The 13,883-nt window shown below is 34.5% G+C and overlaps 1 protein-coding gene across 1 annotated transcript; it reads left to right on the forward strand.

The window, feature by feature from the left end:
• The first annotated feature begins 282 nt into the window (after positions 1 to 282).
• Positions 283 to 12,775, forward strand: LOC131071661 (UDP-glucuronic acid decarboxylase 6). Its single transcript, XM_058007595.2, has 14 exons — positions 283 to 438; positions 1,221 to 1,345; positions 3,234 to 3,320; positions 3,641 to 3,728; positions 7,829 to 7,920; positions 10,027 to 10,091; positions 10,206 to 10,294; positions 10,381 to 10,458; positions 10,587 to 10,680; positions 11,397 to 11,463; positions 11,697 to 11,760; positions 11,870 to 11,910; positions 12,174 to 12,284; positions 12,373 to 12,775. The coding sequence occupies exons 2-14, from the start codon at positions 1,244 to 1,246 to the stop codon at positions 12,445 to 12,447; spliced, it is 1,053 nt and encodes a 350-aa protein (XP_057863578.2). The 5' UTR covers positions 283 to 438; positions 1,221 to 1,243; the 3' UTR covers positions 12,448 to 12,775.
• Positions 12,776 to 13,883: the final 1,108 nt, after the last annotated feature.

Raw genomic sequence — 13,883 nt, forward strand, 5'->3', positions numbered from 1 at the left:
TTTTTAAATATATAATATAATGTAAAACTTATAATGATATTTAGACTGAATATACATATACTTTAATAAAAAACCCTTTACGCATTCTATTCATTTATTAAAAAAAAATGTAAATCTATTATCAAAAATAATAAAAAATTAAAATCAACCATACAAAAATTTAAAATGATTAAACCCACTCTCTCAACTAAAACCTTCTATTCTATTCTATTCAATCGAACAATTGGAAGGTACATTGGGGGCCATAAACCCTTCAAATAAAGCATATAAAACTCTTATATTTAGGTAGCTAACAATTGAGGTGACGTGTTACCGAGTGAGGATGATTATCCACCAGATCTCACTACAACGATAAATACAAACAAATTCTCCAACAATAGCTGAACCTTCTTCGGATCTGCAACAGGAATAGCAGAAAGCAGAACACCCAACTAGAAGGTAACAGACTCTGAAATAAAAGATATTTTTTAAGTGTTCCAGTAATCAGTCTGTCATATTGTACCTCGGATCTGTTAGGGCAATCGCCATGCATTAAATTGAAACTCTGTTCTTTTGATGATCGTTATATGAAAGTTTCAGGTATAGTTTTAGGTCGAATTTGCATTGCTTCAATTTGTTAAGTTAAATCTACGTAATTCTATTGAGATAAATCTCAGCACTTCTAAATCATAGCAGATCTAGGTAAGTTGGATGTATAGATGTGGGCAATTTGTATTCACAAATACTACATTAAGGTTAATTTTCATATCATGCCAAGTGAATGGTTGTTATTTAATCTTAAAGAATGATCTTGTGCTGAAATTGGGTCGATGAGTTTTACGGTTACTCTTATTTATGACATATTCAACTTAGATCAGTTTCGTAAAGTTTACCCACATTTTAGTCAGATTAGAGTATAGATTTTATCCATATTTTGGTCTGACGAATGCATAAATTCTAACCATATTCTAGTCTGTCCAGTCTGTAAACTTTTTACCCATTTTCAATTCAGATCACTCTATAAATTGTACCATATTTCACTCAGATCAATCTGTTTAATTTGGCCTGTTTTGGGGTTTTTTGAGGAAACCATGAGAATGTTCAACTTGCTGCGAATTTTCTGCTGTGGAAGTGTTGATATGTTTATAAACCTGCTGTTTTGGCATATAGTAGTGAAGAGATTCTATTGTATTTGTAGTGTTCTAATATGAGCTGTAATGATTTTCCTATTTAAAATTCAGGTACAATATAGGGGAAGGTAGCTATGGCTGCTGATTCATCAAATGCAAATGAAACAAATGCTTCTCAGACGGTGCATAGACCTCCTCCATTGCCCTCTCCCTTAAGATATTCAAAATTCTCACAGGTAAGAATTTTGTTTGCATGTTAGAAATTTTTTTTGTGTGTAGATCAGATTGAGGTTTTCTTTATCTAGGATTTAATATCATGTTCAGTTTATGGTGAATGGCTATGAGGCTAGATCATGTTATTCTGTATTAAGGGTCTGTTAGATAATATGTGATAATTATGGTAACATTTTATAATAATTCTTTAACATGATGACAGTTTTGTATTGAACGTATGCCCTGAGACTTGGAATTGCTCTTGATTAGGAATAAGATTTAGAAATATCTCTGTCAGTTGTGTACTACATTGGCAATGCAGCCGGAATGCTTAATCAATTATGTATATAGAATCTTTAGATCACCGGAAGGTGCTGATTTTCTGTCAAATAAATTCAATAGTACTCTAGAATTTGAAGTTGGAAAGCTATTTTCTTGAATTTATGTTGTGCGAATGGCTATTTCCCTGCAGTTTTGTGTACCCTGAGTTAAAGGTAAATCTTCTTTTATGTTGTGTATTGGGAGGAGCATGTTCTAAAAATTGTGCTTGTTAAGTCAGAAAACTGAAATTGCATTACATATTCACAATATATGTGAAACATTCACAGAAATTCCTTAACATTGTTGTTTAGTTCTTTTCAAGTTTGGAATGATCAATACCTTTAAACAACTTAAAGTTGGATGACGAGTAATAGTTTATTGGGATTGTGTTCTTGAGTTGCAATCCATTAAAATAAGAAGCAAATCATCTTATTCCGTGGAATAGTTTGTCTTATGCTTCTTGAATTGTGAATCTGTGATGCATTCCATTATTTTTTTGATTTACACCTTCAATTCCATGAACAAAATCTGTAAGCTGCTAATTTTTTATTTTCAAAATTTGAATTTTTTTATTAAGATATTTGGCTTTTGAAATGACAATAGATCTACTATCCTAATTATCACGCAAGCATTAGAATTTAGTGCCGTTAACTTTCACATAACGTTAGTCAATTCACAGAGACCAGGGAACTCCTGTATAGAGATGAGAAACCCATCCCTGTACCCACAGCTTCTGTTGACTATGTGTATACAGTATAGATGCACCCTAATATATTTACTCCTGTACTGTGATTTGCAATAGCATCTACATCCTGGCATGGGTGGACCTGCACCTGACACCCATGTTTCTAAGCGAGTGAGCAATTTACATAAATCCCTGTATAAATGTTTACCATTAGTAAACATTTAAAAACAAGAAAATATTGAAGATCTAGAGATTACGAATTCTTTCAATTGTTATGGGCTGGCGGAATTCACCTTGTTTCATATGCTTATGCTTGCACATGCTCATATTTGTGTCTCTAGAAAATGAGTTTTATTTGAATTATAGGCATATGAGGGATCACTACATGTGTTGCTTTAGGGAATAATTGTTTAATACATATATAAAATCAAATGTATAATTGTTTGCATTCTTAATCTTCATGCAAGCATCACCGTTGAGTAATCTTTACAATGCTGTACTTAACATATGTAAATCCCTATGTATAAGTGTTCAATATATAAAAACATGCTTGCTGACAATGGTGAAGAACAAGAGATTATAATTAATTCTAATTTCATAAACAATGATAAAGACCAAGAGAGTGTAACTAGCAATTCCAATTTTGTAATTGCATAAATTCTCTTTGATTTTTATATATGTGTGTGTAAGCACATACTCTCATTTGCGTGTACACTGTAAACAGAGCTATTATGAAGAAGCACAACAATCAGTCAATGAAATGCTTTGAGAAAAATCTATGTATGATGCATCTATGAGATTAAATATATGATTGTATATTACAAGTCAATGTTGGCTTGGTTTAAAGTTTGAATTATTTTTGTCTATGGACATTCTAAGAGTAAGTTTTGGACTCGTGATGACAGGCAAAGCTGCGAATTCTGGTGACTGGAGGAGCTGGATTCATTGGATCTCATTTGGTAGATCGGTTGATGGAAGCTGGAAACAATGAGGTGTCTTTTTTTAAATTCTCAATCTTAAATTATTTACTTTTCTACATACAGGACAAAGCTCATGTGCTGAAAACATGGCTCTACACATCCTTAGCAATTATATTGTCATTGTTGTCTTAGATGATATTGTGGGACATGCCTATTGTGGTCTCTAATATTGTTTGCATTTTGAAGCTTGAAGTAGTCTGGCTTTCTTCCTTGAAATTAAACTTGTATTTATAGAATCTACCAAATAATAATGATTTTATTGCTGTTCTTTATTTTTGGAATCAATTTGTGTTTTACTAACAATTTTTTTTATCACCATATCTAATGGGCAGGTGATTGTTGCTGATAACTTTTTCACTGGATCAAAAGATAACCTCCGGAAATGGATAGGACACCCAAATTTTGAACTCATCCGTCATGGTATGTTTTTAGTTTTTTGATGGGATTGAACTCAATTCTCAAGCATCCAGTTAAAATTTTGAAAGCATTCGGTATTTGTCTGTTTCATTTCTGACGTTAGCTTTTTGAATTGGAGTTCAGTAAAAAAATTCCAAAGAAAACCTAAATTTAATGACTTAAGCTATTAGATCAAGATGTGGCTGACCTCAGCCTTTCCCAAGCTTTGATACAATTTCAACAGGATACTCCTTTATAAGGGTGATGCAAATGTTGTTACTGTTTTTCAATTAGAGTTGTTCTACTCAGATGGTTCTTCTGTTCTTTCAGACACTTGGAATTCATGAAAATGGCTATTCATTATGGATGACCAGTTAATACTACATGAATTATCTAGATCGAAATCACTTTTTAGATTGAATATGGAATCAACAGCATAAATGACATCCAACCTTTAGGGTCTGACAGCCCGCAACTGGTGGGGTCAAAGCTTGTTTGTGCTATGTTCCATGGTGTTTCCAAGGTGGGGATGGAAGGAAATCCAGGAATGCGTTTCCAGGATGGCAGGGGCAGGAGGTATTTTTTAAGGGGACCTCAAGGGATGGCAATGTAAAAATTGTAGAAAATCTAATTTTTAAATCATTCATATTGCAAGGCAGTCATTATATTCATTATAGAACCACATTACATGAGTTGAACTGGGTATTCACATGATAATTGACAATACAATTAACAAAATTTCAAATGCAATCTTCACTGGTTGATGGGAAGAGAATTTGTGCTGATAAAGGAAATGAATCCAGCAATGATGAGTCTGTCCCTGCTTTTATGTTTCGAAAGTGACCTTCAGTTTTTTACTTTTTATTGTCGTTCAGATTCTCTTTGACAAACTTCTGGATTCAGTCTTTGCTTGGCGTATTTCTGGACCTTAATTGGAATGCATTAATCTACAGGCACAGTTTTGCCCATCTTCAGGCAAAACAGATTGCTACACTTCACAGAATTGCAATGCAGAAAAGATGAGATCCTTTTCTATTGTTCTACAGATATATTTCCCTGATTGTCCCATGTTTGAGGGTTTGATCTGTTCCAGGAATTGAACCATTCAAACAGGGTAGTGACAATATTTCAACACTTCACAGGTTTAGAAACAAATTCTCACTACCGTACATTAAAAAAAAGAAAAAGAGAAGAGAACAAAAATAGTAAGAAATTTTCTTTTGTTTCAATGGCCTTGCCTCCACCCCTTCTATATTTTTTTTTTAAACTACACTACCTTGCCCCCCATCGCTGAGATGGTTGAGGGTTGTCAGAGATTTCCCTGGATGTCATCAGCTTTCTTGGCTTGCCTCCTGGGTGTTTCCAAAATGTTTCTGGTCTGGCTAGAGGCTTGGGAATGGCTCTGGGGATGTTTCCAAGGCATCCCTGCATCCCAAAAATGTGACAGGGATGTGGAAGCCTGGAAAAAATTCAGGTTTTCATCCTCATGTACCACTTTATTTACACTCTTTCTCAACCAATGGGTGAGGGATGGATCAGGTCTATCATGTCATATTCTACTCGATTACATCATTGGAGTGTTGTAGAGCATTTCCATTGGAGCATAAACTTCAGTAGAGCAGTATAGGTTTCCACATAAATTAGTTTCTACTATAAAACAGAAGCCTGGCCAATAAATTACTTAGCTATTCTAGTCTCGACGACCCAACCAGGATTATTTCTTGACAGCAAGTAAATTCTCTTCAGCAGGACAACATCTGAGGACGACCACAGATGAAGATAGAAGTTGAAATTTGATTATTTGATTCTTTTAGAAAAATATGAATGGGTCAGCTTGTGGTCTTGGTCTTGATAAATTTTAATGCTATTCAGAGATTCACGAATATTTTGTATATTTTGTTCGTTAGTTTCTTGTACATTTAAAATGATCTTAGATTAGGTTGGAGCTGCACTTTGGGGCATATCTATTTAAAGTGATAAACAACACTGAGGATGACCACAGATGAAGACAGAAGTATAAGTGAAATTTGATAATTGACTCTTTTAGATAAATATAAATGGTTCAGCTTGTGTTCTTATAAACCTTAATATTCAGAGATTTATTAATGTGATACTCAATCTTCATGATATGAGGTTTTGTATATTTTGTTCATTAGTCTGTTGTCCATTTACAATGATTTTAGATTAGGTTGGAGCTACACTTTGGGGCATATCTATTTAAGGTGGGTAGCTTTTAAGGTCATTACTGTGTGAGACACCAGTTTTGCTCCTAGGTTTTGATCTTATGACCAAGCTCAATGGTAAACCCAAACCTGCGAAGCTGCCTACACCTGTGGTACATACATTTAGAGTGTGACCCAGCTTACTGTACATCGAGATGAGGGCACATCATCTATGCCTTTAACTGGTTGAACAAAGATAAAATAGGTTGCAAATATCTTCTAAAGTTCTGCATTTCAAACTTTTGCAGTTGACATACATGTCATTCTACATAAAAGTTGTTGGAAGTATTGGTATTATCTATATGGATTTCCATGTCATCTTCACTCGTGCCTTGGGAGCTCATTGTGAAATTGACACTGCATTTCACAAAATAAAAATAAAAATAAAATCAGCCTTGTTTAACAATATATTTTTAAATTTTTTTCCTATTCATCTCAAAATGTTTTGATGTTGAATCTTGAGGGCATCATTTTGCTCTCAAGATTCAACATCAAATCTCATTTTGAGTCTTGAGATGAATAGGGAAAAAAAAACCAAAAATGACATAGAACAATGAAAATAAGAAAGTAAAACAAAAAAAAAACAAGAAGTTGAAAAACCCTACCTTGTGCTTGAAAAATCTCTCCAAAATGTAGAAGAATCTTCTTCTTCCTCTTCTTCTTGTTTCTTCTAGCTCCTATCACGCTTGCAGTCACTTTTCTCACCCCTTCAATCAATCTTCTTCAAGTATTTCCTCCTCTTCAAGTTGCTGGAAAAAAAATCAGTTTTCCAAAATGAGAGTGAAATCCAAAATAAACATGCTTTTGTGTTGTTTTGGGGGGTAGGGTGGGGCTCACGTCCAATTAGGGTTACCCCTTAACCCCCCCCAAAAGGCACATGTTTTAAAAAAAACTTAAAAAAGTGCCTTTTTTCGCGTGGGAACGCGGGAGACGCCTGGGCGTCTCCCCGTCCCTCGAGAGACGCCTGGACGTCTCTTGAGGGACGGGGAGATGCCCAGGTGTCTCCCACAGAGACGCCCAGACGTCTCGACGTCTCCCTGGGAGACGCGGAGACGCGGGGACGTCTCCACGTCCCGGCGGCGTTTGGGTGGCGGTGGCGGGACAGCGAGGGACGTCGCGTCCCCGTCCCCCCGTCCCCGAGACGTCTCTGACAGGGGGATGCGCCCAAAAAGGGGGGGGACGCGTCCCCGTGGAACACTGAAATTAAGGAAATATTACTGTTTGTTTTGATTTGCAATCACCATTGAACAATTTGCTCTTTTAGCTTTTGGTTTGTAATTATCCTTTGATAGTTATTAAAGAAAGTACAAGGAGTTCTGATGCAATAGGATTTGGATGCTAGCTGGAAATTTTCCTAGCCTTGGCCCATAGAGCTGCTTTAACTGCTATAGATGTAGTTTTTACCACTGTATTCATAAACTTGTTTAGCAATTATAGGCTTATTAAGGATTTACTCTTAAATGTTCTAAGTTATGTTTATCTGACATATGAGAAAGCAAAGTGCAATCCTGCAATTTGTTAGTGTATACTTGTTTCTATTTTTCTGAAACAAAAGTCATGAGATTTAAAAAATTTTCATAAGAGAGGAATTTTTGTTACACTATGACACGCTATATTTACGTCAAGAGACATCTCATAATTTCTTAGTGATTTGCATGCCAGTTATTGGTTTCTAATTTTAGATCATGGAAATGATATCGTCTGTTTTTGAGCGTTCAAGTTATTCCGTGATTTCCTTTTTCTTTTATTTTGGTGCTAGATATAGGCCTAGATTTAGCTGGATATGTCATGATGTATTTCCAGTACATTGGTACTACTGATAATGAGCTAGAAGTTAGAAGCCCTTGGTTCCATACAGCTCAGATGGCATTTCTACTGTTGATAATGCTTTGTATTTAACAGATGTAACCGAGACCTTGTTGGTAGAGGTGGATCAGATATATCATTTAGCTTGTCCAGCATCTCCTATCTTCTACAAATACAATCCTGTGAAGGTATGTGTTATGGGTTTTTGCAAGGTTTTTTAATAATATACACTTCGAATTTAATTGCTTAGAACACAGGCAATGGTTCTTTTAACTATATATTCCTTGAGCTCTTTTGACCAGTTAAATATATCACTTTGTTGCAATTATCTGAAGAAAAATATGCGGTACATTAAAAAAGCCACTTGCAAAAATTTATCAATTATCATTTAAGACATACATTGCTGAACATCCTGTGGGCTTTTTCTACAAAGTACACTTCTACCATAGATGCTAGAATCCAGAACTTCGGTCAGCTCACAATTGCATCACTGAGAATATGAAAGGTGTTCCAGTTCAATAATTATTATTTGGCACTGCAATTATTTATTTAGTTTTCTTCATTGATGTGGATTTTAGTTTGCTCAGGTCCTATTAAATTTGTTCAATTGTGTGCTAAATTTCTTGCCCAAGAAAATATTGCTTTGGGTTCAGGGCTACCTTATCTGTCATTCAAGTTGGCTTCTAACTGGGCTAATTGAGAAAAGGTTCTTAATGGTTTTTATCCAGTCTCTTTTGTCCTAGTCAAAACTGCCATAACATCTGGAGTTTCATGACTATTCAAGATGCAGTTACCATATACATTCTTCTTCATCCTGCATTATCCAGATTAAGCATTACCAAGATTAAGCATTACCACTATTCTATATAGATATTTTCTTTTTCCTGAAAACTCTTCTATCTCCATTTGTCTAATTAAATTTTTGTGTTTGTGATCATTTATTGCCTTACTATTTTTTCTTTATGATCCTACTTTAATGTGTAAATAAGTACTGCTTCCTTTTTGATTTTGTAGTATTCATGCACACCATATAATTTGTATGCAAAAGAACTGCTCCACCTTAGCAAAATGCAATCAACTTTTGAACTATGACGCATTATGATTAATGACCAAATTTACCTCAATTGCCCCACATCTTATTTGATCTTTAGCAGCATCTCTGAATTCATGATTATCTGTAATTGCTAAACCCTGATCTTTAATCATACTATCATAGAAAGGTCTCATAGGAGTTCCAGAATGATCTGATTTGGGTAAAACCGTAAAGGTATCTTAAAATTTCTTGATAGGTTAACTACAAAATCATATCTACTTCATTGTGCATTCTTATTTAGTCATCTCTAAACAAATCATCTTGGCCCCTAATATCTAATGTCTTAAATTAGTTATTAGGTCTACCACCTTAGTTGTCTCATGTTTATGTGAGTAAATTTTTAAAGATGCAATGTGCCTCAAGGAATTTAGGCTGCACTATTTCTATGGTTCAAATTTTTATTATCCTGCCATCAATAATATCATTCATCTTATTTAGAATTATCCTCAAGTTCCCTTAATAACAATCCTCTTGCATCCAAATTACTTGAGTCTTGCATAAGACTGTCTGCCTCTGCTAAATTATTGATATTGATACCCTAAAATAATAAAATTCTAAATTCATTTGCATTTGTAGCTACTATTAGTTTTGAAGGTCCCTCAGCATCTTATTGTCTTAGATCACACATTGAGGAACCATGAAAGGCGAACTTCATGATATCATCATTCTAGGGAGACCAAGTTGACCTGGGGTGAAATCTTACCCTCTTGAACTGTCCTGGACCCTTCCTATAACCATTTCTATTAACGTTATAGAAGAATCTTCTGGTTATGTGAAATTCTAAATCATGAATGCTGTTAGGTACAGTCAGCTTTGACAGTATCTTAGTTGATTCTCTATCATCAGTTTCTTCCTACAGCAACTCTGGATAATTGGGACATAAGTAGCTTTTGAAGATTACATATATTCACCATTCTATGACAATTATGGGCCAGTGGGTTTGGTTAGAATGGCTTTTTCTTTAATTGTAATATTTTTTAGTCATAGTATAAGTATTCTGCTCCACGCTTGGCTACTGCATTGTGCTGATTGAGTCTTGTAAGATTTAAGTGGGATAGCTCCCTACATTTAATTTTAGTCCTTTAGACAGTTTGACCAATTAAATTGCATCAGCAAGAATTAACAAGATTTACCCTCATTTATGTTTGTCTGATGTAACTGATGAATTTGCTCTGTGCATATTGGACTTGCTTGATCACAGACAATAAAGACTAATGTGATTGGCACATTGAATATGCTGGGACTTGCCAAGCGAGTTGGAGCAAGGCTAGTTAATATATACCCTGATAGTTAGCTTTTGTGGAATATCAGTTTACAAGTTGTAGATACAGATCCTTAACACTAGCTGATTGTTAAAAACTAATAGGATTCTATCTGCAGAATTCTGTTGACCTCAACTTCTGAAGTCTACGGCGATCCTCTTGAGCATCCACAAAAGGAGGAATATTGGGGTAATGTTAACCCAATTGGTAAGCACTGCTTGCACAGATGGATTTCAAGACATATTTCCATATTGAGTTCTCAATCTTTGCTAAATATATTTTGGTTTGGACAGGAGTAAGAAGTTGCTATGATGAAGGAAAGCGTGTTGCAGAAACTTTGATGTTTGACTATCATAGGCAGCATGGTTTAGGTCTGCTTCAATGCTATCACTTTCACTTTCTACATTTTAAAGATTCTTTTGGTTTATGTTGCCAATGCAACCCAAGATCATTTATTTCTGTTCATTTAAAAATATATATTTTCTTGTTTGTGGTTTAGAGATCCGCATTGCTCGAATATTCAATACATATGGTCCACGCATGAACATTGATGATGGACGTGTTGTTAGCAATTTCATTGCCCAAGCACTGAGGTATTTTATTGTTTTAGTACAAATTTATTTTGGGGCAAGCTGATTGATTTTTAGTGCACTGTTGCTTTTGTGCCATCAATTTAGCCAAAGCACATTTTGGCCTGATCACAATTATTGCAACAGTGCTAACTTAAGTTTTCTACACTAACTTCTTACAAATTGACTGAATTCTCCTGAGATTGTATATGGTGTTTTTTTCCTGTTAGCTTTGGTGAAAATTGTTCATTGATCTATATATATTATAATTCAAAGGTGAAAGTTCAAAAACATGTAAAATTTCCTTATGCAAGAGAAGAATTTTTTTTTTTGTAAGAAATCTTTGCCTATGTAGATAAGCAACTGTTATCAGCATTAAACTTTATTGACAGCCATGGGACAAATGCCTTTTTTTCTCTATTATCATACCTATTGGATGCCAATTATTGAATGCTCAATTGTTGAAATGATTTATTTGTGGAGTCTATTCCTTCTCAAGGAGTGAGAACCAGTAATAAATTTGATATGGACTGCGTTGGTAATTAGGTTTTGATCTCACCTGTCACTCGTTGAGAAAATATTTTGTTTGTGTATAAAGGATAATGATTTTTTTTTTTTATCTGTCCAAGCTTGAGATATTTATATCCGATTCTTTATCTTATTATGTTGTCGTGAGTGGGTTATTGATTGCTTTTTTTAATTGTCTCTGCTTATGCCTTCAATTTCTTTTGTATTTGCAGAGGTGAAGAACTGACAGTGCAAGCTCCTGGAACTCAGACTCGCAGTTTTTGCTATGTTTCAGACATGGTATTCGTAGTTTCTGTTGGCTGGTAGTTGGTGAATTTTGTTGGAAACTAGACTTTTATAAGATGATGCTATAGTTCCCCGATCTTGTGACTCTCTTAAATCTTGAAACAATGATTGCAGTTTAATGCCGAGAATAGAAAGTTGAGCAATTTTCTTTCAACAGTCTTGTAAAAACATTGCTAACTTTGTTGTGATTGATAATTTGGCATTAATCAATAAATTTGAATTTACAGGTTGATGGGCTTATTAGGCTTATGGAAGGGGCTAATACTGGACCGATTAATATTGGGAATCCAGGTTCTTGTTTCGTCTTGGTTATGCCAATTTTTATGATGCTTACATAATTAATATGATTGGTTGAATTCTTCTCTGCTTGCCTTGATGTGTAAATTTTGTATTAAACCAGGGGAATTCACAATGTTGGAACTTGCTGAAACCGTGAAGGAGGTGTCTTTCTTTTCCTCAAATTAATTATTGTACATCCTCACTAGTAATGATTGATTTGTCACAGTTCACGTGTCTGCTGGGTTTCAATTTCAAGCAGAGTTGTAACTAAAAATTGTAGCATGCTTGAATGAAGTCATATTTTATAGACCGATATAGTATTCTTTTGAGTACATCTCAATTTCACTAGAAGGCACCTGGATAGAACAACATTTGTATGATGCCGTCCTCTGAAAGAATTTTTTCTTGTTATTTCTATTTGGCAGCTTATAGAGCCTTCTGCTCGTATAAAGATGACTGAAAACACTCCTGATGATCCTAGAAAGAGGAAGCCTGACATAACAAAGGCAAAAACACTTCTAGGATGGGAACCCAAGGTTCACGTTCTTGTTCTCCTCATATGTTCTTTTAAAAATAATTTTTAAAATTTGGTTTAAAGCTTCTGACGGGGTATTTTACTTTCAGGTCACTCTACGTGAAGGCCTTCCCCTCATGGCTGAAGACTTCCGTCAGCGGCTAAATGTCCCAAAGAAATCATAAATACGAGTCTTCGCATGGAGGAACAAGGATCAAAGGCAATGGGTGGCTACTAATTCATCAAGAGATTGGATTTTCTTATATAGGAACATTTTCTTGTTAAACATTCAGGATCTCAATTCTTTCATCAGTGCTTCATTTGACTTGTAGCACTAAGGTTTATAGCTATATTATACTTAGGCTAAGGGCAATTTTTTTTTAATTTTCTTGCCGGGTTTGTGCAGATCGGGTTTTCATCTAGAGCTATAAGTGGTCTAGATATGGATTTTGAACATTTGTGCTTTAGTCTCATGGTTATTTTTGTTGCAATATCTCAATCTTTTATTTCCAAGTGTATGTATGGTTTGCATTTAAAGGTTTTTGATACAATGAAGTTACTAATAAAGGACGATGTGGTGGAAGGGAAATAGTGCGGTCTATTAGAAAAGACAGAGTGATAGTTTAATAATAGCTTGGAGGTTGAATCCTTTCCCTCCTGAATTTAGTGCAGATCATTTAGAGAATGTAACCTACACTGTACCGTTGCTTAGAATTAAATGTTCATTTTCTTTTGGCAATAAGGCACATCAAATTTGGTCAGTTGGCTTGCTTGACCAACATAAACATGACAGTTTCAAGAAGAATACTCAGGTTCAAATCCCTGTGAACTGAGAACTACAGATGGATTTATAGGAATTTCACATCAAAAATAGATATCATGCATGGACTCTTCATATGTTATTTCATTGAGGAGGTTTGAGTCCTTCCTATCATGTATTTACAGCAGCAGATGTTTTGAAGGAAAGAAACTATGCCGGACTTCTGATGTCGGACTTTTGATGATAATTTAATGCTCTAGTTTTCTAAGGCAATATGAGATATGCTTTATGTTCATGTCTTATGAGAACGGAACTCATAGTATCTTTGCTAAATACTGATCGTTTCTAAATCAATTACTGGCATTTTTTCCTTCTTTATTTCTTCTCCCTCATTGCAACTGAGTGGGTAGAGTAGTTTAATGTTTTGGCAGGGAATGCTATACTCACTCTCACCATCTAAGAAGATACAAAATTATTAGTATCATCATAAATCAGAGACAACATTTTAATACTTCTTTAACACAAAACATGACTAACCATAAAACTCACACTTGCCATGAATTGTCATAAATTGCTCACCATTAGATGCTATTATTCTTGAAGACTATTTAAGTAAGAGACCATGCTAAATCCAGTTCAGGAGAGATCAATATTTGTTAATATAATATCCCTACTTTGATATATAATTTAAGAATAAATAATAATAATAAAATTAAAATAAAAAAGAATAAATATAAAATTAAATGAAAATATAAAAGAATGTAGTTAAATATAATTAAAATTTAATTAAGTTAATGAATGGTCAAAAGACATGGAAGGAAAATTTTGTCTCCCTCAAACATAATTTATAAAAGGGAGAAG

This window comes from Cryptomeria japonica, chromosome 9, assembly GCF_030272615.1.
Source record: "Cryptomeria japonica chromosome 9, Sugi_1.0, whole genome shotgun sequence".
Classification (NCBI taxonomy): domain Eukaryota; kingdom Viridiplantae; phylum Streptophyta; class Pinopsida; order Cupressales; family Cupressaceae; genus Cryptomeria; species Cryptomeria japonica.

What these genes read in the sequence shown, in the direction of transcription:
- LOC131071661 (XM_058007595.2), top strand. Translation starts at nt 1,244, where the DNA reads ATGGCTGCTGATTCATCAAATGCAAATGAAACAAATGCTTCTCAGACG. An exon ending in TTCATTGCCCAAGCACTGAG is followed by an intron (nt 10,681 to 11,396) that starts GTATTTTATTGT and finishes TTGTATTTGCAG; the next exon opens with AGGTGAAGAACTGACAGTGC. An exon ending in GATTAATATTGGGAATCCAG is followed by an intron (nt 11,761 to 11,869) that starts GTTCTTGTTTCG and finishes GTATTAAACCAG; the next exon opens with GGGAATTCACAATGTTGGAA.